The 27528-nt window shown below is 43.0% G+C and overlaps 1 protein-coding gene across 2 annotated transcripts in view; it reads left to right on the top strand.

Annotated features, from left to right (window-relative positions):
* Positions 1-27528, top strand: part of LOC139160337 (zinc finger protein 160-like) — a 47334-nt gene continuing 19806 nt past the window's right edge. The window contains exons 1-9 of one of the 2 annotated variants that reach the window (XM_070738102.1): positions 1-464; positions 1990-2580; positions 3639-3753; positions 3873-3937; positions 8844-9275; positions 10409-10523; positions 10651-10718; positions 14698-14827; positions 16669-19105. In XM_070738102.1, coding sequence (XP_070594203.1) covers positions 2179-2580; positions 3639-3753; positions 3873-3937; positions 8844-9275; positions 10409-10523; positions 10651-10718; positions 14698-14827; positions 16669-19105 — 3764 coding nt within the window. In that variant the 5' untranslated portion in view covers positions 1-464; positions 1990-2178. Of the gene's footprint in view, positions 465-1989; positions 2581-3638; positions 3754-3872; positions 3938-8843; positions 9276-10408; positions 10524-10650; positions 10719-14697; positions 14828-16668; positions 19431-27528 lie in introns of those variants that run through there. The other variant, XM_070738103.1, reaches the window with a different exon arrangement.

Below are 27528 nucleotides of genomic sequence, written 5' to 3'. Positions count from 1 at the left end.
CTGCAAACGGAAGAATGCTGGAGGTGGGCGGGGAGGGTGACTCTTCCCGTGCAAAGGGAGGCAGAGAGTTGTCGCGGTAGTGAAGGAAGGAGGGACAGATGCAAAATCCTCCTGCAGGTTCGATCTTCTAAATCCCGGGAGAGGGAGAGGCCGGACCCTATGTTACCCTGCCGCTTGGCTGGTAGAGGCAAAGCCGTGATCCAGACCAGCCACGTTGCTCCAGGATTAAATCCAAATCCTCGGAGAGGAAGAGATGTCCTGGGGGAATCCTTCACACACCCCATATCCTCGGTGAAGTTCTTGGGTGTTGGGGAGATTGCTTGCATAGCAAATCTCGAGCAGGAGATAAGGGGGGGGGGATTTGCAAGGGAGGAACTGCAGGTGCTTGTGCCCGCCTTCGCCTTCTGTGCTGGATGGCACTAAAATAGGATTGGAATGTCAGCAGTTCAATTTGTCTTGAGAGGGTGAGTGAATCTGGGCATCATCAACCCCTGGTGTTTTTATTTATTTTATTTATTTATTTATTTATTTTGTCCAATACATAATACACATTGAAGAGAAAGATATGTAATAATATAAGTAAAGAAAAGAATAGAAGAAAAGATATTAGAAAGGAAGAAAAGATAAATGAGATAAGGAGAGACAATTGGACAGGGGACAAAAGGCACACTGGTGCACTTATGCACGCCCCTTACTGACCTCTAAGGAACCTGGAGAGGTCTATCGTGGATAGTCTAAGGGAAAAATGTTGGGGGTTAGAGGTTAGGGGTTGACAGGTAATGAGTTCCACGCTTCGACAACTCGGTTGCTGAAGTCATATTTTTTACAGTCAAGTTTGGAGCGGTTAATATTAAGTTTGAATGAAGTTTTTGTGAATTCAGCCCCTGCGTTACTTTATTTGTTTATTATTATTATTATTATTATTATTATTATTATTATTATTATGATTATTTATTAGATTTGTATGCCGCCCCTCTCCGTAGACTCGGGGCAGCAATAGCACTTAGATTTATATATCGCTTCACAGTGCTTTACAGCCCTCTCTAAGCGGTTTACAGAGTCAGCATATCGCCCTCATTTTACTCACCTGAGTAAAAGGCTAAGTCAACCTTATTTATTTATTACTTAGATTTGTATGCCGCCCCTCTCCGAAGCCTGGTGAGATTTGAACTGGTGAGATTTGAACTGGTGAACTGCAGTCAGCAGACTCAGCTTGCACTACTGCACTTTAATCACTGCGCCACCAAGGCTCGTTTTAATTATTATCTAATTTATTTATTTTTTTGTTTGTTGGTTCAATTTCCCTGGCCACCCATAGAAATGTATTTGTGTTTGGAGTATGTTGTGTGAAGTTGCCTGCATGTAATTGTGCGATTTGGCTCTTAAAAAGCAAACCCGGAAGAAAGGAAAGTCGTAACATCCTAAACAGGGTCATTTCATTTTATATGAACGGAACTTATGTGAATGGAACTGAGAGCATATGCACCAAGACAAATTCCTTGTGTGTCCAATCACACTTGGCCAATAAATAATTCTATTCTATTCTATTCTTTCACAATTGGTTAACCTGCTAAGCATTTGGCATGTTGTGTGAACCCTGCTTGGTAGGTAGTCTTTGGAGAGGGGCGGCATACAAATCTAATAAATAATTTAATTTAATTTAATAATTTAAATGCAGGTGTGGATTTTTATAAAGCAAGACCTATCTTGATCACTTGGTCTCGGGGCATTTGAAACCTTCATAAATTCATGCCAGTTGTCCAAATGCTACAATGGTCATAAATTTGAAAAACAGTTTTAAGCCACTGTTTCTGGTGCCATTGTAATGGTTGTAAATAAAGTGGGATTCAAAAAATAATTATTAGTCATTAATGCATAGGCACTAACTGCTCATTGCCTCTATAATCCTATACTATGTTAGAAACACTTTCTTCCATTGGGATAAGTGTTCTTCAGGGATTAAATCCATTGCTTTCTAATTTATCTCAGATACACAAATTGGATGCCATTTGTACATGTTCTTGTAGAGGCAAAAATGTCTCTTGAACAAGGACAACAGAATGACTTGTTCTGGTCATTAGTGTGGCTTAGAGGAATGGTCCTGTGAATGAAAAGGTGTTTGGAGATCCACAAGATCCCCTGGACCCATCTGGAGTTGCATTACAAGACAGAAAAAGAATGGAAAGTGAACCTTTAGGAAGTGAGGGAACTGGAAAAGGCCCTTCTGGTATTTGGCCTGGAAACCAAGGGAAGATTTGCGGAAGAACTGGGCAGAAAATCTCAGACATTCAGCCCTGGAAATCCAGGAGCGTCCAATATCAGGAGGATGAAGGTCCCCGAGGACTTTGCAGCCGACTCCATTACTTTTGTACTCAATGGTTGAGCCCAAAAAAGCACACAAAAGCGCAGATGCTGGACCTGGTTGTTCTGGAGCAGTTCCTCGCGCTTCTGCCCCTGCAGATGGAGAGCTGGGTGCGGGAGTGTGGAGCAGAGACCACCTCCCAGGCGGTGGCCCTGGTGGAAGGCTTCCTCCTGAGCCAGGCGGAGAAGGAGGAGAAGAAGGAGCAGGTTGAGTTGCAGGTAAGAGACGATCATCATAATGGGAGATTAGAAAAGATTTAAATGTAATGTCACTTTATCAGTGAGAGGGGCAATATATAAACTTAGTAAATAGATAATATACTTGAATTCTTAACCCTTCCCTACTGTTGTGGTTCGCTCTGGCCTAGCTCCTGCCCCAAGGACTGTGGATGTGGGGGAGACATCCACATGCCGCAGGCCTGCTTTGCTCCCGGTGGAATCTGCTAATGAAGGCTCCTCTGACCAAGAAGACATGAGTGACAGGGAGGAGGAGAGTGTGGCAAACAGCTCAGAAGGAGATCAATTATCAAGCTCCTCCTTGGATTCGGAACAAGAGTTAATGATACAGCCACGCATGTGGAGAACGATGCATAGGCAGCAACAACTGAGAGATTATTATCAAAGAAAATGAGGCCACCTATGGTTGGGTGGGGCTGTGGTAATTAGTGAGGCTGCTATAAATAGCAGCCTATGGGTTTGGCCATTGTGGAGGATTATCTGATCATTGTGTTTCGTGACTGCTTTGCTAACTTCGACCTTGGTGTGTTGCTTTTTCCCCCACTTTGAAACTAAAGCAGAGCAAAGTGTGTTTCACTTTGTGAAAGAAGAAGGACTGTGAATTGCCTCACAGCTGCAAGCTAAGTATCTCAGAACTGATAAGGGATTTGTACCAATCACCAGTTTGGTTGGAGACGAGTGCTCTTTGCTATACAAAAAGAGTGCTTCGTTTATTTGGTATAAAGAACATTGTTTTGAATTTTCAAACGTGTGTGTGTCTGAACTTTGTATCTGTGAATTTTCAGGAGGATTCTATCAGAGACCTCGACAGAACACCTACCAGCGATCTGTAGTGTTTATAATATGTGGAAAGGTTTCATTGTTATTTGGGACATTATTTCATTCTCCATTCTGCAAGAAAGATATGGGTCAGCTGTTTCTTCCTTCTTTCCAGCCTCACTGATGGACATTGGGGGCTTTGAATTGGTGTCCATAGAACAGGAATCCTCTTCATGATGTGTGATGTTTATTAATTCTTTTCTCCTGCCTATTATTTCAAGTCCTTTGCAGTGAAGATTAGAAATCCTGAGATAAAGAGGCATCCATCAAATCTCCCGCAAGAACTATTTTTCGGGAAGATCTGTCAGGAAGTTCCAAATCAGGACACCTCGGGAGGTAAAACAGAGGTCCTTCCTCTCCTAGCTTTCTCATCTTCTCTTTGTTTTCTCTTCATTAAAACACCTGTTCCTATTTTTTTTGAATTCTGCGGTTTTAAAATTCTGTCTGTCTCACAGGGAAGGATAGAAGGAAATTGACTGTTCCTTATGGAGCTGAAACAGTGATTGAATCTTCAACACAGGTAAGAAGAGAAATTTATTGGATTTTTATTCTGTCTTTCTTTAATGAAGCAAAGTACATAGAATTGTTTCCTTATATTTTACTCTCTTTTGGGGGGATGAGTTGTTTTTGTGGCCCTGAGCATATAGAAGATTCAAGATTCTTAAGAAACATTTTTTATTAATGACTAGTATTGAATCTCTTTGTAACTAATTTCTTTATAAAACCTTCAATGGACTTGTTTGTAATTCTTTGATTTGGAATTGTGCAAAGATGTCAAAACTAATTACTCATATGGGAACACTGCCACTTTTAAAAAGCTTTCTTTGCAATCAGTAATTATTGTATGAGCCAATTAAGCAGATCGGGTTAAAAGATAAGGCAGACTATAGCATTTAGCAATAGCATTTAGACTTATATACTGCTTCAAGGCATTTTGCAGCCCTCTTTAAGCAGTTTACAGAGAATCAGCATATTGCCTCCAACAATCTGTGTCCTCGTATTGAACTCGGAAGGATGGAAGGTGGAGTCAACTTTGAGCTTGGTGAGATTCGAACTGCCAAATTGCAGGCAGCCAGCAGTGAGCAGATGTAGTCTGTAGTATTGAATTCTAACCACTGCGCCACTGCAGCTTCTTCTGCAAACAAAAGGAGGATCTGGGTCATTGACGGGTGAGGTTTTGAAAGCCCACCTGCCAATTGATTCTTTCTAGACATTGAGAGTCTTTTGATTGATGGATGGATAGATGGATGGACTGATGGACAGATAGAAAGAGGTAGATCAATTCATCCAGTGTGGCTACTTTTCACTGAATTGCACTGAAAGTCCTGCAGTATCAGTCAAGTGGACGAAACTTGCCTGAAATATTTCTTCAGTCTAAAGCGGGGTCCCCAACCACCGGGCCGCGGACCAGTACCGGGCCAGTACCGGGCCGCGGGGCATGTTGCACCGGTCCGTGGAGTCAGCAGCTGCCGGCTCCACAAGTCATAAAAGAGCCCACTGGAATCCAGAGGAACTGAAAACAGGCAGAGTTTTGGAAGAGATGTTGAAAGAAGATGACTCAAAAGCAGGCTGCAGGTCCAAAGATCCTTATTTTACAGCTTTGCCAGGCATAGGCTGGAAGTCATTCTGACTGTTGCTATTAACCTGGAGAAAGAAGATACGTTGATTTTTAACATCTGGAATATTATTCCTGACTCATATAACCAACTGAAAAAACTAGCGTTTGCTGTTCTTTCCTTATTGGGGTCTACATATTTATGTGAACAATTATTTTCAAGCATGAACCTTGTCAAGAATAAATTGAGAAGTTGTCTTATTGATGAGAACCTGGAATTATGCCTAAAATTAAAGACAACATCATACAAACCTGACATACCCAAGGCAAGCCCATTGTTCACATTAGTGTTTCTCAGTCATTGCCACAATTTTATTTTATGCATACAATAAATTACAATAAATGAATATAATTTTATCAATAAATAATATCATTATTAAGTATGATATCAAGTTTTATTCAATGTACAGTTTAACTAAGACTTAAAACTTTAACACAGAGATTTCAGAGAGGCGGGGGGGAGGAGAGAGAGAGACATAGAAGGGTTTTGTGGTTCCCAGTTCTCTGTCCGAATGACCGGCTGGGTATGCGTGGCTAGGTGGGTTCATGTGACTGTGTGGGAGTGAGTGATGTCAAGTTAGCCATGTCCACTCAGGTTTAGTGGCTCCCAGTGTTTTTTTTCCTGTGAGAAATGGGTTCTAATGGCTCTTTGAGTGTTTAGGTTTGTGGGTCCGCCCCAGACACCTGATGGACCCAGAGGACTTTAAGAAGGCGCTTGGAGTTTTACTGAATTTGCTTGTATGCAGTTTGTCAGAGTCCTTTACTGCTGCTTGGAATATGGCGGCAGCGGGGGCTCTAGACCGAATTGCGCCTTTGCGACCTCTGTGTTGTAGTAGACCTTGGAGATCTCCTTGGTTCACTGATGAACTCCGGGGGATGAAATGCCAGAAGAGATGTCTAGAAAAGTGCTAAAGAAAAACTAAATCCAAATCCGACCAAACACTTTGGCATCGGGCCAGAATACCTACGGGACCACCTTCTTCCGCACAAATCCTAGCGACCGGTTAGGTCCCACAGAGTTCGCCTTCTCCACATCCCGTCAACTAGCTAGACAATGTCATTTGGTGGGGCCTAGGGGAAGAGCCTTCTCTGTGGGGGCCCCAGCCCTGGAATCAGCTCCCCCTAGAGATTTGTACTGCCACCACCCTCCTTGCCTTGCACAAGAGTCTTAAGACTCATTTATGCCGCCAGGCTTGGGGCCATTAGATTCTTGCCCACTGACTGATTAATGTGTTGTGAAAAAGTTGATTAAATGGGATTGACTATTTTTTATAGCATTTGGGGTTTTGATATTTTATATTTAATTAATTGGATCTAAAATGTTATATATTGCTTTATTATATGTTGTAAGTTCAGAGAGAAAGGGCATAAAAGTAAAAAAAAACCAAAACACAAAAAAATATAGGGTGGACATGTGCAGAAACACAAGCATATTGGAACTCAATTCAAATGTGGATAAACAAACTTCCAGCAGACGTGGTTGATAAATCCGCAGTAACTGAATTTAAACATGCCTGGGATAAACATATATCCATCCTAAGATAAAATAAAGAAAATAGTATAAGGGTGGATCATGAGGTCTTTTTCTGCCGTCAGTCTTCTATGTTTCTATAGAAAAAATGGTGAAACAAGTATAAAACTGAAACCAGAGATATTCCTATTACTGTATACCTCTGATTCATATTATAGAAATGTGTAACTGTTCATATCTTGCTATGATTCATGGTATGTGCATGGGCGCATATATGGAGACTGTGGAAAAAAATAAAAGCTTCTCTTTCTTTTCTTTTATAAAAGGCAATGCAATATTTCTCTGCTCTTTGCATGAGAATCTCCCATACACAGAAAATCCACCAGGGGGAACACTTCAGCTTCCGGCGCCTGTTACAAGTTGGGAAGGAAATGCCATCATTCAGTTTGTGCCTTTCTAGGATTCCAGACTCTCTCTTTCCCCTAACCCTTTGAGCTCTTTCTTTCTTTCTTTCTTTCTTTCTTTCTTTCTTTCTTTCTTTCTTTCTCCCTTCCTCTCTTTTTTCTCTTTCTCTCTCTTCCCTTTCTCCCTCTTTCTTTTTTCTCTTTCTCCCCCTTTCTCTATTTTTCTTTCTCCCTTCTTCCCTCCCTTTCGCTGTTTCTTTCTCTCCCTTTCTTCCTATTTTGTCTCTCTCTCTTCCTTCCTCCCTTTCCCCCCTCTCTCTCTTTCTCCCTCTCCCCTGTCTCCCTCCCATCTCTTTCTCTCCCTCTCTCATATCTCCCTCTCTCATTGCTCTCTCCTGCATCTCTCTCTTTCTCTAGTCTCTCTCTCCCATTTCTCTCCCCTTCTTATCACCAACAGAGGAGGCTTACAACCCTCCTCCCACTCTCTTGATTCCCTGGCTAGCTGTGGCAGAGGCAGGAGAGTGCGTGTGTGCAGGGAGATCCTCCTTAAGTGAGCACCAAAACACTTAAGAATTCGCTTCCTGCTACTTTGAGCCGAAGCTTATGCTTTCACCACTCAGCCAAGGAGCTGGGGGAGGGGGGGCAGGAGAGAAGCCAGATACATAGACCTTCCTTTAGCGGCCGGCCAACCACTGCATGCGCCTTTACGGCATTTGGAAAGTCGCTTGAGAAGGGTCTCCCTGTGCATGCGTACACTCCCAGCCCCACCACATCCATCCAGGGGGTCATTTGAGGGTGAGGAGGGTTGCCTGAAGGGAAGTCTCCGCCAGAGGTGGTGATGGTTCTTCAACCAGCGCCGGAGAATTGGCCCCAGCCACTTCTCCATTCCCGCTATTGCCCTTACCTTCTCCTGCCAGGTGAGAGAGAGGTGGGGGAGGGGAGAAGCTAGCCAGTGATGGAACAGAGAGCCACAGGAGAACGCCCAAAGAGATGCATGCAGGCCCAGAGCCGCGGGTTGCCAACCCCTGTTATAGGAGAATCACAATATGTAGATCTTCGGCAATGAGGACTTCAGGTATTCCCATGGCTAACTGAACATTGCTATGAATGTGTGGGAACCCTACCCCACCCTGAAGAATGAAATATTTGGGTTGGCAGCAACCAGCCTCAGTCTCCCTGTCCCAAATGGAAACTGAGGAGGCCAGCTTTTAGAAATCCAGCTTTGGTAATCCTTTCAGAAAGCCTGGGTTAGGCAGAAACCTCAGATATGCAACACAATTTAAGGCAAAGGTTGACAAAGTTAGTTCAGACAAACAGCCTTGGACTTGCAATTTCTCCTTTTGTCTATAGAGCCAATCATGACCCCTACATGACCCCATAGGAATCCAGAAGATATAAAATCCACCCACTCTAAAATCCATTTTTTCAGCTGTCTCAGAATCACATGAGATTGGTGGTTCTGCTTCAGTGGTGGGATTCAAGAATATTTGCTACCGATTCTATGGGCATGGAGTGGCTTAGTGGTCATGGTGTCGCTTGGTGGGTGTGGGGGTGGTTTGGTGGGAATGGCTTGGTGGGCATATGGGAAGCTTACTGTAAAATTCCCATTTCCTCCTGATTAGCTGAGACTTGAAAGGCAGAGAAGAGATGGAGGTAAGGCCAGTGAGTTGTGATATTTACTGGTTCTCCGAACTACTCAAATTTTCGGCTACCGATTCTCTAGAACTGGGGAGAACCTGCTGAATCCCACCTCTGTTGTGCTTCAACAATAAAAGGATTTTATTTTCCCTTTCCAATCAGCCTCCAGCCTCCATTTTTTTTCCAGTGCCTTCTTCCTACATTGGAAATTAACCAGATGGATATTACTTCCAAAAAAATGAAAAAAACATTTGGAGATTCACAATTTTCCTTGCATTAATTTATAATTGTGTTATAGGACAGAGAAAGAATGGCAAGCCTTCCTTTAGCAAGTGGGGGAGCTGGAAAAGGCCCTTCCGGTGCTCAGTCTGGAATCCATGGGGAGATCTCGGCAAGAACTGGGCAGAAGATGCTGGAAGACGGAACCATCCTTTCACGAGGTCAGGCTTGGAATTTCAGGAGCGTCCAATATCAGGAGGATGAGGGTCCCCGAGGACTTTGCAGCCAACTCCACTACTTTTGTAGTGGATGGTTGAGACCAGACAAGCACACAAAAGCGCAGATGCTGGACCTGGTTGTTCTGGAGCAGTTCCTGGCCCTTCTGCCCCTGCAGATGGAGAGCTGGGTGCGGGAGTGTGGAGCAGAGACCAGCGCCCAGGCGGTGGCCCTGGTGGAAGGCTTCCTCTTGAGCCAGGCGGAGGAGGAGAAGGAGGAGCAGGTTGACTTGCAGGTGAGAGGACTTCCTCTTGGGACACCAGAAAAAGTTGAATATAATAGACAATATATTCATATTTTTGTACCCTTTTCAGAGTTTTATTAAACTTATGAATATATAAAACACAGAAAATGAAAAAAGTAGGAAATGAGGGGAAGGAAGGGAAGGGAAGTGAGGGGAAAGAAACGGGGGGAGAAGAAAGAAAATCATTGACTTTTTTTAGCACAGTCACATAAAATGTTAAAATGGTAACATTACAGGTTCAATGTTTTACATATTTAATATATACTGGCAAATTCTTTAACTTACATAATGAGCAAAACTCAAAGTTTCATTCTTTTCCATCTCAAGAACAAAACCAAATAGTGGTTGCAAAGTAGAAAGAAGGTTGGGTGTGGTCTTTTCTTTAACTAAAGTAATTGATTTTGCTATCTCTGGTAGTTGCATCAGTTTTCCCAAAAACTTCTCCATTGTGGCCATTAAAGTATCCTTCCGCGTTTATGCATAGAGCGTTCTTGTCACTCTCAACATATATAACTGCAAAATTCAAGCTTGTTTTTCAATCTCTTTTGTATTAAATCTAAAAGAAAAGTTTTTGGTTTGATTTCATATACCCACTTTGAGAATCTCCTGAAAGTAATATATAAATCTGACCTTTGTATTTCTTTGCTTTGTCAAAGGTCCCGCAGAGTTGGTAAAAAGTTCCTTTTTTGCATTTAAATTTCAAACATGTATTTGACATTTCTTTATATATCTTTGGTAATTTATCAGTGTTTAGTAGAAGGATACATCATTTAATAAAAGATTAATTTTACATTATAATTTAATACCAATTTTAAACTCTTCAACCACAGGTCTTTCACTTGTTCAGCCATTATATTCTTTATAAAAGTCTTTGCCTTTGGATCAATGTATTCAAATTTTGATGTCTTCTTACCAGACATTCCTGGCATTCATACTATGCGGTAATCCTTCACTAATCTTTATATACTTCTTGTATCCATTCTAGAAGAAAGATTTTGCACAGCAATTTCTTTCTTACTTCCCAGCCTAATGGATCGACACTGAGTGATTTGCAATGGTGTTCACTGGAAAAGAAACCACGTTATGATTTGTGATGACCATTAATTCTTTTCTCCTATTTCAAGTCCTTCGCAATGGAGATCAGAGATTCTGAGAGAAAGAGGCATCCGTCAAACTTCCCTCAAGAACAGTTTTTCAGGGAGATCTGTCAGGGAGATCCAAATCAGGACACCTCCGGAGGTAGTATAAGGTCCTTCCACTGCTTTGAGAATTCATAAATTTCTCATCTTTTCTGTGTCCTTTTCTCTACAGCATATCTCCTCCCATTTTACTAATTATGCCTTTTGAAATTCTGTCTCCCTCACAGGGGAGAATAGAAGAAAGTTAACACTTTGTTTTGGGGGAGCAGAAACCAGGATTGAAGCTCTAACTCAGGTAAGAGAGGAACAATCATTTACTTGATTTATATTTTCCATTTCCCTCAGGAAATCAGAGGAGGTAGATAGCACAGGTAATACAGTCATAAGTGTGAAAAATGGGCATGTCATTTTTTTCACTGCTGTATAACTTTCGACAGTGACTAAAAACTAAAAATAATTTTTAGTTGAGAACTACATGTAGTGTCTTCTACCATTTTGCCCTCTATTTTTGGTTCCTTTAAGGAATTTTTTAAAAGACTAGTTATGATGGTTCGCTCGCGTTCTGCCCAATTAGTTAAGGAGTCTGAGTCCGAAGACGCAACACCTGACAGGGACAGTGATAAGGGGCCAGGGCCTTCAGCACTTTCTGTCAGGAATGACACAGCATGTCAGGGCTCAGCCAATCAAGAGATGACACAGCAGGGCCAGGGCTCAGCCAATCATGGGATGACACAACAGGGCCAGGGCTCACTGAATCAGAGGCAGAGATGGATGTCAGAGTGCGAAGGTCAAGGAAGAGAGATGCCTAATTGGCCAGGAGAAGAGTCACTCATAGCTAATGCTGTTGGTCATTGGGTCATGACCACACAATATTTAAGGGTGAGGCATGCCCCACCTTGTTGCAGAGAAACAACACCGCTCGTTGTGCAATTAGTTTCTCTTATCTCTTGCTTTTCACTTTGAGATTTAAACAGTTACTGTCTTGGCTTTGCTAATGTTTTTGGCTCCTCCAGATAATTTATTGAGGACTTCATCTAAGAACTCTATCTACAACTAGTAACTGTTACAGTGTTATCTTTGCTCTGGGATTTTAGCCAAGTATAAATACTTGGCTAAAGTAAGTCCAGAAGGGTGGCCGAGACCAGCACTGCCAGGAGGGGAAAGAGGTCCCATGAATCCAGCACCAGCACAGGCAGTTGCTCATGTCAGTTGCTGCAAGGGAGTTGCGAATGCGTCAAAAGGAAAAAGCAGGACTAGCCTCGCAGCAACTGCCTGAAATGTTCTTGCAGTGACTGCTGGACACTAAGTGGGTGGCCCCATGTCTTTCCCCCCACCTACTACAGGTGCTGTACCTGCATGTTTTGAAAGGGAATTTAAAAAAAAATCCTGCATGGGCAGCAACAGCTGCACCTTCTCCTTTCCAAAACGTGGTAGGATGTGGTCTGAATAAGACCGGCTTGACCTACTGTTGAATGGCCTGCAGGCTCCTTCCCGAAGGGAGGGTGGCTCTTCTCTGCCTTCGCCATCTTCTGCAATGCAAGCGTCAGCACGCAAGTCCACTTTTAGTTTTTGATGCGCTCACCACTCAGAGAAAGTGGGACCACTGCAGGACGCATCAGCAGCAGGTGGAGCCTTGCTTCTGCCCCCATGCTTTTCTCCTCTGCTTCAGCCCAGAAACTAAGGATGAAGGGCTCGACCACCTCTCCACGAGTCCTTTCAGAGAACACGGTGTGGAAATCAAAACATAGCACTGCATGTCCAGGCGTCCTTTCTCTTCCTGAGAATTGTGTGGGGAAAGGAAGAAGCATCCCCACTGACAGAGCCCAGACTTTTAAGACAGGAAAGTGAAAGGGGATTTCAAGGGCCCTGGAGAGAAACAACAACGCTATTCTGTTTGTTGCCAGAAGCGTGTGCTGAGGCCAACCCTGTGAGAAACAATCGGCTTCTCTACGGAAAACCTCATGGGCTTTACAGAACTATAGGGGAAGGGGAGCCTGGCTTTCCTCGCCCACCTCCAGCTGCGCCTTCCCCCTTCCAAAGAATATAATCTGAATAACACCAGCGGTGGTGAAACGTTTCCCCAAAAGGGGGGCAACAAATGGGAAGGGCGCACGGACTTGCAGCGCTTTGTTTTGATTTTGGTTCTGCTGCTAACTGGGAAAGAATGCCTTTCAAACTTTAGTTTTTGCATTTGGGGGGGCGTTCGCCCAGGTTCGCCTGGTGCACCAGTTGCGGCCCTACTTGGACCGGGAGTCACTGCTCACAGTCACTCATGCCCTCATCACCTCGAGGCTCGACTACTGTAACGCTCTCTACATGGGGCTACCTCGGAAAAGTGTTCGGAAACTTCAGATCGTGCAGAATGCAGCTGCGAGAGCAATCATGGGCTTTCCCAAATATGCCCATGTCACACCAACACTCCGCAGTCTGCATTGGTTGCCGATCAGTTTCTGGTCACAATTCAAAGTGTTGGTTATGACCTATAAAGCCCTTCATGGCACCGGACCAGATTACCTCAGGGACCGCCTTCTGCTGCACAAATCCCAGCGACCAGTTAGGTCCCACAGAGTGGGTCTTCTCCGGGTCCCGTCAACCAAACAATGTCGTTTGGCGAGACCCAGGGGAAGAGCCTTCTCTGTGGCGGCCCCGGCCCTCTGGAACAAACTCCCCCCAGTGATTAGAATTGCCCCCACCCTCCTTGCCTTTCGTAAGCTACTTAAAACCCACCTCTGCCGCCAGACATGGAGGAATTGAGATACACGTTCCCCCTAGGCCTTTAAAATTTTATGCATGGTATGTCTGTATGTATAATTGGTTTTTATATAATGGGTTTTAACTGTTTTTAGTATTGGATTATACTGTTTTGTCACTGTTGTTAGCTGCCCCGAGTCTGCGGAGAGGGGCGGCATACAAATCCAATAAATAATAATACTGCGTCACCTGAGAGGTCTCATGGAGAGGCAGGTGAGCCCCTTTGCTAGGCGGCCTCTCTCCCCCATTTATCCTGTACTTTAGCCAAAGAGGGAGGCCAAGGTTCAACGAGGATGGGAGGGCTGGGACAAATCTGAAAAAAAAAAAACAGACCTTCCTTCCATGGAGAGGGGAAGGACTTATATTCCAAGCAGCAGTACAATACATCTTTGCAAAAGGGTAAGAAATGTTTTCCTCAGAAAGTGTTCTCCATTTTCTTATTTACATGCCAGCCAAGGGCTGAGAACACCAGAAGCTTCCTTGCAACCTGAGGAGGGGCAGAGTCTCTGGATGTTGATGGCACACCACAGACATCCCTGGTTTAGCTCTCCCAGCACTTCCATGAAAGTATAGGGCATGAACAAAGACAACAAACATAATCAAACTAAGCCGTCACAATCCCAATGCCTGCTAGCTTGCAGGTACTCCTCCTCCTCTCTTTTTCTCTCTCTTCTCTCTTTCTTCTTCTTTTCCTTCGTCCCGCTTTCCTTTTCTATCCCTTTTCTTTCCACGTTATTCTTGGACTATTAAACATTACAGCTATAAGATTATCCAAATAAGAATATTGAATACAAAATATTTACATATAGACAAATACTCAGAATGTGTATGCAATAATAGATATAAGCCGTTGTATAAACTATTTACCCCCTCCCCCTCCCACTTCTCTTTTTTGTATTCCCATCCCCCTTTTCCCCTGTTTTCTTTCTTTTTTTATAAACTAATAAAGTATATTTAAAAAAAATAAAATAAAATACAAGATTTTCCCAGCCAAAAAAAAAGAAGAAAAAGTATAGGGCATGAGCAGGATTGCTCCTTCTCCGGACAACATAATTCATTTCATAAAACGTTACAAAGAATTACTTTGTTTACAGGCACATTTCTGAAGGATTAGTATCACTTATCAGTGGATTTTCCAAGGCCCACCTGCCCATTGATTCTCTCAAGACACTGAGGGCCTTTTGATTGTGGATGGATTAATAAATCCAGAAGGAAGAGTGTTTTGATGATGGTTGGCTAGCAGGCTGGATGTTTGGAAGATTAATTGATCCAGCAGGAAACTGGGCTTATTTAACCTGAATGGTAATGAACATCATAAATAATCAATCAAGTTGGTAAAGCGTGCCCAAAATATTTCTTTAGTCAAACGCTTTTTGTTCTGTCCATTTTGTCCTCTAAACCATGGATTCTTTCTAAGCATAACTACTTATCTTAATGTATATGTTTGCTTTAGGAATTTCTAAGCAATAGGAAATATCCTGCAGTCCGTCCTCAGTCTGTTTTGTACTTTTTCCCCCTTTCAGGAGGGTCTTCTGCTCTTTGAGGAGGTGGCTGTTTATTTCTCAGAGGAGGAGTGGTCTCAGCTGGATCCTCACCAAAAAGCTCTGTATCGGGAAGTCATGCTGGAGAATTATAGGAATGTGGCCTCTCTTGGTAAGGGTTTCCTATTCTCCAGTCAGAGAGTTCAGGAAGACATTTTGTGGTTAATGTCATTAGTTAATTCTTATTAAAACATATCTAAAAAGATATCCCCTCTTCAGAAGGAGAAGGAAAAGTTCTGGTTTTCTTCGGCTCCCAAGTTTGAAATAGGTGTGTGGCATTCTGCGTAGATGTATCCTATCCAATTTGTTTTTATATTTCTATTTAAACATTTTAGTGACAAAATAATTCCTTATTTTGAGGTAATGGCAAACTCCATCACACAGATTTCACATTTTTTGACAATGTCCTATTCAAGGTTTTATGCCTCATCAATAGAGATATTATCATTTCTATATCATGTCATTTTAAGAATACAAATATGCACTATATATATAGAATTTGGCACAGTTAAGGAGGCAATTAATGTGACTTCTGACAGAGTGATCCTTTTCCCTAAACTTTCTCTCTTTTTAAAAAAAATATTTTTATTTGAAATCTTCAAAAGTTTTACATACATACTCAGAAACAAAAACAGTAAGACAAATACATACAGCAAAAGGGAAAAAAGAAAATATTAGATAAGGAGAATGGGGAAAGTAATACCTAAACAAACAACAACAACAAAAACCCCAATACAGTGATACCTCGTCGTGCGAACCCATCATATGAACTTTTCGAAATACAAACCTGGGGTTTAAGATTTCTTTGCCTCATCTTAAAAACCCTTTCCCTCTTGAGAACCTGAGCCCGAATCTGTGGGCTCTCTTACTTCGCATGCGCTCTCTGACTGCCGAAGGGATTCCCCTGCCTTGTGACTGTCACCACTGGATTTCCCATTTGCTTGCATGGGAATTCCCCACCAGAATTCCCCGCCCCCTTTTGCTTGCACCTGAGGCGGGGAACGCCGGAGCTACCCCATTTTCCTGCAACTTTCCCCTCTCCCCCTCTGCTCCCTGCAGCCACCCCATTCTGCTGCCAAAATCCCCCCTAGCCTGCCGCTTCCTTCACCCCATCTCACTGCTAAAACTGCCACTCCAAAAGCTTCCTATCTTTCCCCAAATTCCTCCAAAAATCACTCTCCCAAAAGCTTCCTATCTTGCCCCAAATTCCTCCAAAAATCGCTCCCACAAAAGCTTCCTAAGCCACCCCAAATCACTTCCAAAGTCTTCCAAACTCATCTCTCCTTTCAAAATGCCTCGTTTCTCCTTGCTGCCTTTCTTCACTCCATTTGCCTTCATTAGGACCTCGATTTGGGTGGCATAGGAAGCGACTGGAGGGGCGATTTTAGAAGCAATTTGGGGCAAGATAGGAAGCTTTTGGGGGAGAGATTTTTGGAGGAATTTGGGGCAAGATAGGAAGCTTTTGGAGTGGTGATTTTTAGAGGAATTTGGGGCAATGTAGGAATGATTTGAAGGGGCGATTTTGGGAGAGATTTGGGGCGGCGTTAGCCTTCGTTAGGACCTCCATTCCTCGCTTCTCCTCGCTGTCTGTCTCCACTCCGTTAGCCTTCACTTTGTCCCCCTGCCACTTTTGTTTTAAGCATTAAAGTTTGGATTTTCCTAATGGGTTTGCATGCATTATTTGTTTTTACATTGATTCCTATGGGAAACAATGTTTTGTCTTACAAACGTTTCACCTTATGAACCTCATCCCAGAACCAATTAAGTTCGTAAGACAAGGTATCACTGTACATCCAACATTGTTAGTTACTTATCAGTAATATTCATTTCTTTCACATTGGTATATACTTGTAATTATTTATATCAATAAACATTTTACATATATCTAAATAAATAGAGAGTGATCTTTTCCCCTAATGTTTCTCTCATTTTCATTTCTCTTTTACTTTGAAGGTGATAATGACAATGACATCCCTGGAGAACCAATCAAAGTGTTTGGACATGGAGATGTAATAAAGAAAGCTGCAATTCAAACAGAATTCCACAGGCAGGAAAGAAATCTGTCAAATAACTGGAATAAGGAAAGCTCATCTTCGATTGTTGCTCAAATTCAAGAAAACGAGTCTCCTGAGTCACAGAATGGCTTTCACAGGGGAGAGACATCAAATAAATGCAATGAACATGGAAACAAGATTGCTAATAAAAGGACATGCGCAAGGAAGAAGCCATATAAACGCACGGAATGTGGAAAGAGCTTCAGAACAAGCAGTGATCTTACTTCCCATCAAAAGATCCACACAGCGGAGAAGCCACATAAATGCATGGAGTGTGGAAAGAGGTTCAGCCAACATGGTAATCTTACTTCCCATCAAAGAATCCACACAGGGGAGAAGCCATTTAAATGTATGGAATGTGGAAAGAGATTCAGCCAACATGGTAATCTTACTTCCCATCAAAGAATCCACACAGGGGAGAAGCCATTTAAATGTATGGAATGTGGAAAGAGATTCAGCCAACATAGTAATCTTACTTCCCATAAAAGGATACACACAGGGGAGAAGCCATATGAGTGCATGGAGTGTGCAAAGAGCTTTAGAACAAGCATCCAACTTAAATCCCATCAAAGGATCCACACAGTGGAGAAGCCATATAAGTGCATGGAGTGTGGAAAGAGATTCAGCCAACGTAGTAATCTTACTTCCCATCAAAGGATCCACACAGGGAAGAAGCCATATAAGTGCATGGAGTGTGGAAAAGGCTTCTGTGAAAACGGATCTCTTATTGTTCATAAAAGGATTCACACAGGAGAAAAGCCATATAAATGCTTGGAGTGTGGAAAGGGCTTCAGCCAACATGGTCATCTTACTTCCCATCAAAGGATCCACACAGGGCAGAAACCTTATAAATGCACAGAGTGTGGAAAGGGTTTCAGAACAAGCCAGGATCTTAAATACCATCAAAGGATCCACACAGGGGAGAAACCTTATAAATGCACGGAGTGTGGAAAGGGTTTCAGAACAAGCCAGGATCTTAAATACCATCAAAGGATCCACACAGGGGAGAAGCCATATAAATGCATGGAGTGTGGAAAAGGCTTCAGCCGACATAGTCATCTTATTTCTCATCACAGGATTCACACAGGGCAGAAACCTTATAAATGCATGGAGTGTGGAAAGAGCTTCAGCCAAAATAGTCATCTTACTTTCCATCACAGGATTCACACAGGGCAGAAACCTTATAAATGCATGGAGTGTGGAAAGAGCTTCAGCCAAAATAGTCATCTTACTTTCCATCACAGGATTCACACAGGGCAGAAACCTTATAAATGCATGGAGTGTGGAAAGAGTTTCAGGGAACAAGGTAATCTTGCTTTCCATCAAACGATTCACACAGGAGAGAAGCCATATAAGTGCATGGAGTGTGGAAAGAGGTTCAGAGCAAACAGTGACCTTAAATGCCATCAAAGGATACACACAGGAGAGAAACCATATAAATGCATGGAGTGTGGAAAGAGCTTCAGGCAACATAGTAATTTTACTTCCCATCAAAGGATCCACACAGGGGAGAAGCCATATAAGTGCATGGAGTGTGGAAAGAGGTTCAGAAGAAGCAATGAGCTTAAATCTCATGAAAGGATCCACACAGGGGAGAAACCATATAAATGCTTGGAGTGTGGAAAGGACTTCAGCCAACATCGTAATCTTACTTCCCATCAAAGGATCCACACAGGGCACAAACCTTATAAATGCACGGAGTGTGGAAAGGGTTTCAGAACAAGCCAGGATCTTAAATGCCATCAAAGGATCCACACAGGGGAGAAGCCATATAAGTGCATGGAGTGTGGAAAAAGCTTCATAACAAGCAAGCAACTTAAATGCCATCAAAGGATCCATACAGGGGAGAAGCCATATAAGTGCATGGAGTGTGGAAAGAGCTTCAGGCAACATAGTAATTTTACTTCCCATCAAAGGATCCACACAGGGAAGAAGCCATATAAATACATGGAGTGTGGAAAAAGCTTCATAACAAGCAAGCAACTTAAATCCCATCAAAGGATCCATACAGGGGAGAAGCCATATAAGTGCATGGAGTGTGTAAAGAGGTTCAGAACAAGCAGTGAGCTTAAATCTCATCAAAGGATCCACACAGGGGAGAAACCATATAAATGCTTGGAGTGTGGAAAGAGCTTCAGCCAACATGGTAATCTTACTTCCCATCAAAGGATCCACACAGGGGAGAAGCCATATAAGTGCATGGAATGTGGAAAGAATTTCAGAACAAGCAGTGCACTTACATCCCATCAAAGGATCCACACAGGGGAGAAACCATATAAATGCATGGAGTGTGGAAAGAGCTTTAGAAGAAGCAGTGCACTTACATCCCATCATAGGCTCCACATAGTGGACAAGTCCAATAAATGCATGGAGTGATGAAAGGGCTTCATCATATATAATAAGCTTACTTGACATCAAAGGATTCACACAGAGGTGAAGCCATATAAATGCATGGTGTGGATAGGACTTCAGCACATTCCATAGTCTCATTTCCCATAACATGATTCATGGACTGGAGATAAAAGATACGTTTGGATGAGAATGTAAGTTTATTATTATTCATAGTCCCAGCCAGATCAGAGTTCTAGACAATTTCTTCTTTATGTCTTCATTGGCCTTATCCTTTTCCACCCATGCAAAATAAAGTTTCCATTTTTTTCTTATCCTTTCAGCTTTTTCATCCCATGAACACTTCAGTGAGATAATATGAGTTATTTCCATTTGTACTTGTTCAAATATATATAATCATTCCATCGTTTTAGTGTCCATTTACTTTTATCCTTCCAACTAAACTATAGTTGCATGAGCAGCTTTTATTATAGTCCTTAATACTTCTTGTTCCTCTGTCTTCATTCCCTGAGTTTCTTTAATACCTCCTTCTATTATGTCCCATCCTACCCGCAATTCATTTTAACTATTCCATTTACATTTTTCAGTATTAAAGTCCAGAACTTTTGAGTCTCCACCACATTCCCATTCCTCTGTGAAGTCTCACATAGTTGGTCTCCTTAGGGTCCCGTCGACCAAACAATGTTGGCTGGCGGGACCTAGGGGAAGAGCCTTCCCTGTGGGGGCCCGGCCCTCTGGAATCAGCTCCCCCCAGAGATTCGTACTGCCCCCACCCTCCTTGTCTTCCGAAAAACTTTAAAAACTCATCTTTGGTACCAAGCCTGGGGTTCCTTAGACCTTCTTCCCCTCTGACTGATGAATGCTTAGTTTGACTGCTGAATGAATGATATTGATAGCTTTTAATTAGAAATTTAAGATTGTTTTTTAAGGTATAATAGGATTGTTATTATTGTTTTCTGTTTTTCTGTACATGCTGTGAGCTGCCCCGAGTCATTGAAGAGGGGCAACATATAAATCCAATTAAATAAACAAACAAGCAAGCAAGCAAACAAACAAATAAATAAATAAATAAAGATGTGTGTATCATCCCACTGCACCACCACAATGCTAGCATTTAGGGCTTAGTCTTCCAATCATATATGCCAGCTGGGCAGGATTTCTATACCATTTTAGATATACAGTACAGTGATCCCTCTATTATCGCGAGGGTTCCGTTCCAAGACCCCTCGCGATAATTGATTTTTCGCGATGTAGGGTTGCGGAAGTAAAAACACCATCTGCGCATGCACGCCCTTTTTTTCCTATGGCCGCGCATGCGTAGATGGTGGAGTTTGCGTTCCCCGCCACCCACGCAAAGGGGAAACCCTGATTCGGCTCCTCGCTGCTGCTGCGCTACCGAGCAGATCAGCTGCTGGGCGGCCGAAGGAACCTTCCCTGGGTCTTCCCCCTCTTGCTGGCGGGCGGGCGAGCGGCGGGCATCAGCGAGGAGCCGGGGTTTCCCCTTTGCGTGGGCCCAGGTTGGGCGTTCGGGGGGGTGCTGGGAAGCCCCCCAGGCCGGCTGCGACCTTTTAAAACAGCCGCGCCGCTTCCCAGCTGACTCCCGAAGCCAAACGCGGAAGTGGTGTTTTTTTTAATTAATTTTTTTTTAAAATCGCGATATAGCGTTTCACGAAGATCGAGATCGCGAAACTCGAGGGATCACTGTACAGTGGTACCTCATCATATGAACCCCTCGTCATACAAACTTTTCTAGATACGAACCCGGGGTTTGGATTTTTTTTGCCTCTTCTTACTAACTTTTTTGGTCTGCCGCTGTGATGCCCCACCTCCGGACTTCCGTTGCAAGCGAAGCACCCGTTTTTGCGACCCTGGGACTCCCCTGAGGCTCGCCTCCATGAGAAAACCCACCTCCGGACTGCCACGTTTTTGCAATATAGTCAATGAAAAAAGGCTGCCTATAGGAGGTATAAAGAGTCTGGAAGTATAGCTGATAGAGAGGTGTATAAAATGAGACAGAAGGAGGTGAAACAGATAATATATGCTGCTAAAGCCTCAAAAGAGGAAGAAATTGCCAAATCTGTAAAGAAGGGGGATAAAACCGTCTTCAGATATATTAGTGATAGGAAGAAAAACTGCAGCAACATGAAGCTTAGTACCGGGAATAATACATGCATTAATGGGAATAAGGAGATTGCTGACTATTTCAATAGCTACTTTTGTTCAGTTTTCTCAGACACTTTACAAAATAATACTATAGAGGGATATAGCATTGCTTCCAGCTGTACGGATTCAGCTCCAGTGATCTTAGAAGCCGATATCTTAGAAGAACTTGAACGATTAAAGATAAATAAGGCAATGGGTCCAGATGGCATCCACCCCAGAGTTTTTAAAGAACTCAGATCTGTCATTGCTACCCCCCCCCCCCGACTGATTTGTTTAACCAATCCCTGTTAACAGGAGATGTTCCTGAGGATTGGAGAATGGCCAGTGTTGTGCCTATCCACAAGAAGGGCAGTAGAGAAGAAGCTGGTAACTACAGGTCAGTTAGCTTGACATCAGTTGTAGTTAAAATGATGGAGACTCTACTCAAAAAGAGGATAAATCAGCACCTAAAAAACAAGAACTTATTGGACCCAAATCAGCATGGCTTTACTGAAGGCAAATCATGTCAGACTAATCTCATTGATTTCTTTGACTATGTCACAAAGATGTTGGATCAAGGTGGTGCCGTGGATATTGCCTACCTGGACTTCAGCAAAGCCTTTGATACGGTTCCACATAAAGAGCTGATAGATAAATTAGTGAAGATTGGATTTAATCCCTGGATAGTTCAATGGATTTGCAGCTGGCTGAAGCATAGACATCAGAGAGTTATTGCTAATGGCGAATATTCTGAGCAGAGACAGGTTACAAGCGGTGTGCCCCAAGGGTCTGTTCTGGGTCCTATTCTTTTTAATATGTTTGTGAGTGACATAGGGGAAGGTTTGGTAGGGAAGGTTTGCCTATTTGCAGATGGCTCTAAAGCATGCAATAGGGTTGATATTCCTGGAGGCGTCTGTAATATGGTAAATGATTTAGCTTTACTACATAAATGGTCAAAGCAATGGAAACTGCAGTTTAATGTTTCCAAATGTAAAATGATGCACTTGGGGAAAAGGAATCCTCAATCTGAGTATTGTATTGGCAGTTCTGTGTTAGCAAAAACTTCAGAAGAGAAGGATTTAGGGGTAGTGATTGCTGACAGTCTCAAAATGGGTGAACAGTGCAGTCAGGCGGTTGGGAAAGCAAGTAGGATGCTTGGCTGCATAGCTAGAGGTATAACAAGCAGGAAGAGGGAGATTATGATCCCGCTAGATAGAGTGCTGGTGAGACCATATTTGGAATACTGTGTTCAGTTCTGTAGACCTCACCTACAAAATTGAACGGGTCCAAAGACGGGCTACAAGAATGCATAAGCATTATACAAGCATAAAACATATCAGGAAAGGCTTAATGAACTCAATCTGTATAGTCTGGAGGACAGAAGGAAAAGGGGGGACATGATCGAAACATTTAAATATGTTAAAGGGTTAAATAAGGTCCAGGAGGGAAGTGTTTTTAATAGGAAAATGAACACAAGAACAAGGGGACACAATCTGAAGTTAGTTGGGGGAAAGATCAAAAGCAACATGAGAAAATATTTTACTGAAAGAATAGTAGATCATTGGAACAAACTTCCAGCAGACGTGGTAGATAAATCCACAGTATCTGAATTTAAACATGCCTGGGATAAACATACAGTGATCCCCCGCTCGTTGCGAGGGTTCCGTTCCAGGACCCCCCGCAACGAGCGGGATTTCGCGAAGTAGCGCTGCGGAAGTAAAAACACCATCTGCGCATGTGCAGATGGTGTTTTTACTTCCACAGCGCTAGCGAGGAGCCGAAGATTGGGGGCGGTGCGTGTGTTTTAAAACGTCCCCGCCGACATGGGGGGCTCGCTAGCACCCCCCCGAACCCCCAGCCCGAGTTTGGGGGGGTGCTAGCGAGCCCCCCATGTCGGGGACGTTTTAAAACACGCGCCGCTTTCCAATGAGTCCCGAAGACAAACGGGGAAGTTTGACGTTTGTCTTCGGGACTCATTGGAAAGCGGCGCGTGTGTTTTAAAACGTCCCCGCCGACATGGGGGGCTAGCTAGCACACCCCCGAACCCCCAACCCGGGTTTGGGGGTGTGCTAGCGAGCCCCCCATGTCGGCGGGGACGTTTTAAAACACCCGCGCGACTTTCCAATGAGTCCCGAAGACAAACGCGTTGTCTTCGGGACTCATTGGAAAGTCGCGCGGGTGTTTTAAAACGTCCCCGCCGACATGGGGGACTCGCTAGCACACCCCCAAACCCCCAACCCGGGTTTGGGGGTGTGCTAGCGAGCCCCCCATGTCGGCGGGGACGTTTTAAAACACCCGCGCGACTTTCCAATGAGTCCTGAAGACAAACGCGTTGTCTTCGGGACTCATTGGAAAGTCGCGCGGGTGTTTTAAAACGTCCCCGCTGACATGGGGGGCTCGCTAGCACACCCCCAAACCCGGGTTGGGGGTTCGGGGGTGTGCTAGCGAGCCCCCCATGTCGGCGGGGACGTTTTAAAACAGCCGCGCTGCCCCCAATCTTCGGCTCCTCGCTAGCGGGCAGGCAGGCGGCTCCTCGCTAGCGGGCAGGCAGGCGGCTCCTCGCTAGCGGGCAGGCAGGCGAGAGCTAGCGCCAGCGAATGGCTTGTCCGCGCTCGCTCTCGCCGCTTTGGAGCTGAGTCCTGAAGCGAATTCGCTTCAGGACTCAGCTCCAAAGCGGCGAGAATGAACGGTGTGGGCGGGCGAAGGGTGGGCGGCAGCGAGGAGTTTGCGTGGGCGGTGGGGAAACTCCTTGCTGATGCCCGCTGCTCGCCCTCCCGCCAGCAAGAGGGGGAAGACCCAGGGAAGCCGCCCAGCAGCTGATCTGCCGGGTGCCATCTACGCATGCGTGCCCATAGAAAAAAGGGCACGCATGCGTAGATGGTGTTTTGACTTCCGGGTTGAAAAATCGCGAATTACCCTGTTCGCAATGGTCGGGGACGCAATAACCGGGGGATCACTGTATATCCATCCCAAGATAAAATACAGGAAATAGTATAAGGGCAGACTAGATGGATCATGAGGTCTTTTTCTGCCATCAGTCTTCTATGTTTCTATAAAATCCTCAAACCCTACTCTATTTCATATCACTGTAAACCCAGTGGAATCATCATACCATAGTCTAATTATTTCACTATAAAGCCAGTTGAATCATCATGCCCCATTCTACATATCTCATTATGAAGCCAATAGAATTATCATTTCCTGCTGTAATTATATCAATGCAAACCCAGTGGAATAATCATGCTCTGTTCTTAAAAAAAAATCACTGTAAGCCCAGTGAAATCATTATGCCCTATTCTAAAAAAATCACTGTAAACCCCATGGAATCATCCTATGTATTCCATTTTATGAGGCAATAAACCCAATAAAAACCTCGTATCCAAATCTAATTTAAATCACTAACCCCAGTAGAAACATCGCCCTCTGTATATCAATATAATTTATAACTTTTTATAAATGTATAAAAAGTTATAATTTATAATCCACATGTCTTGCTTGAATTCTGTATTTCTAAAAATTCTACAATCAATATTACAGGTTCATTATTTCCTTTCCTTTAAAAAATAAACATCCGATATAATCATTATTTTCTATTTTCATAATTCTATAATTCTATTATACCATAATTCATCCACATATGTAATTTCCATAATCTTTTGCTTATCTTTTAGTTAAACCTTCTTAGCTATGAAATTCATTCTCAGTATTTTTTTCTCCACTTTTCTCCTACAAAAATTAAGTATAATAAGAATATTAATCATCCAAAATAATTATAACCATTTTCTATTTTCAATATTCTATTATTCCGTTGTTCCATTGTTTATCCCCAAGAATAATTTTGATAATTTTAATATACAGGGTGCGTTCCAAAAGTAATGCAATTGAATTTCTCGTGCCGTTCCTATTGGTTGGAGTGGGACCGAAGCAGGGGGGGGGGGGACGCTAAGTGTTGCCATGAAACCGGTCTCGGTGCTTTCCAAGCTGTGGAAGCGGCAGGATATCAGTTATTGTAAACCTCTGCTCGCCAGCCATGTCACGAAAAAAATGGAATCAACGATTGAGCAACCTTACGTGATTAAGGTTTGTGCTAAACTGAAATAGAACCTGATTATTTGGACAATGTCATCAATGGTGATGAAACCTGGGTTTTTGAATACGACCCAGAAACAAAACGCCAAAGCTCTGAGTGGCACACCAACCAGTCCCTCAAGCACAAAAAGGCAAGAATGAGCAAATCAAAAGTGAAAACAATGCTTATCGTCTTTTTCAACAGTAAAGTAGTGGTCCATAAGGAGTTTGTTCCTCAAGGACAGACAGTTAACGCTGCCTACTACGTGGATGTACTGGAAAGAGTCCGTAAAAGAGTCAACAGAACGAGAAAAGACATCTACGCTACCTGGCAATTCCATCACGACAACGCGCTTTCCACAATGCACTACGTGTCTGCGAGTTCCTGGCCAAACACCTGGTACCAATGCTGCCCCGCCCCCTTATAGTCCTGATGTCACCTCAGCAGACTTCGTTTTTTCCCCTTAGATTAAGGCAGCCCTGAAAGGAACTCTTTTTTGTCCTTAGAAGAGATCTAATCAGCTGTGACAAAGACCTTGCGAGAGATCCCCTTATATAGAGCGCTGGTGAGACCACATTTGGAGCACTGTGTTCAGTTCTGGAGACCTCACCTACAAAAAGATAATGATAAAATTGAACGGGTCCAAAGATGGGCTACAAGAATGGTGGAAGGTCTTAAGCATAAAACTTATCAGGAAAGACTTAATGAACTCAATCTGTATAGAAGGAAAAGGGGGGACATGATCAAAACATTTAAATATGTTAAAGGGTTAAATAAGGTTCAGAAGGGAAGTGTTTTTAATAGGAAAGTGAACACAAGAACAAGGGGACACAATCTGAAGTTAGTTGGGGGAAAGATCAAAAGCAAAATGAGAAAATATTATTTTACTGAAAGAGTAGTAGATCCTTGGAACAAACATCCAGCAGACGTGGTTGGTAAATCCACAGTAACTGAATTTAAACATGCCTGGGATAAACATATATCCATTCTAAGATAAAATACAGAAAATAGTATAAGGGAAGACTAGATGGATCATGGGGTCTTTTTCTACCATCAGTCTTCTATGTTTCTAGATCCCCGAAGACGCCTTCCAGGGCGCGTACCGGTCCTGGCAGAGTCCCTGGAAAAAATGTGTAGAGGCCCAAGGACAGTAGTTTGAAGAATTTTAAGTGTTTGTGCAAATCTGTTCAATAAATTACTTTAAAAAAAAATAAGTGCATTACTTTTGGAACGCACCCTGTATCTTAATTAAGCATTGTTACACATATAACTCAGTTAATACTTTTTCATCTTACTAATTAATTCCCCCTCCATCTTTCCCATTCCTATCCCCCAATCTATATTCATTCACTTTTCCAATATAATTTTCCTATAATAAATTCCAATCTTCGGAGAGGGGCGGCATACAAATCTAAATAATAAATAAAATAAATAAATAATAAAAACTAAAATTCCTCATTTAATTCCCATATATCCAATTTATCAGAGCTTGCATTTGCGGAAACTAGTCTGTTTGTGCCCAAGCAGCAAACCAGTCCAGCCAGCCCACCAACCCAACCAGCCGGCCAGCCACAGACCAGTAGAAATGGAGTTGAAGTCTTCAATGAAACATAGCAGCAGTAGGAAGTTGTGGGGAAATATATTTACTTCTTTATATTACTACTACTACTGTCTTCTGTACTATAAATACAATAAACTAGTATCTTACCAGTACCTTGCTACAACTATCTTAGTTCAATAACTCACAGGAACCAACTTGTACAGCATTACAGCTTCTTCAGAGCATACTTCTCGTGAACAGCAACAGAACACAGCTAACAGCGAACAGAGAGAAAAAGAGCAAAGAGCTCCTGCCTAGTTAAATACTTTTCACATAATTGCTAGGTTGCTGCATGCTCAACTGCCTCAGAATGATTCAGCATTCTTATCTGAGGCCTACTTTCTGCATTATGATATTACCCAGGTATTTTAATTCCTGACAGACACAAGATGCAGGACTTAGAGGTGGATCTGGACTTCTAAATTGGGAGCTGCATGCTGCAGTATTGACATGAATGAGAGAATGGGTTTTGTTAAGGAATACAAGACTTTTGACTTGGGAGGGATGAAATTTACAGATTTATTTTATTTATTTATTTATTGGATTTGTATGCCGCCCCTCTCCGTAGACTCGGGGCGGCTAACAACAATGGTAAAAAC

The sequence above is a fragment of the Erythrolamprus reginae genome, chromosome 2 (assembly GCF_031021105.1).
Source record: "Erythrolamprus reginae isolate rEryReg1 chromosome 2, rEryReg1.hap1, whole genome shotgun sequence".
Taxonomy (NCBI): domain Eukaryota; kingdom Metazoa; phylum Chordata; class Lepidosauria; order Squamata; family Dipsadidae; genus Erythrolamprus; species Erythrolamprus reginae.
Note: the sequence above shows the minus strand (reverse complement) of the source record. Positions and strands in the feature narration are given on the sequence as shown.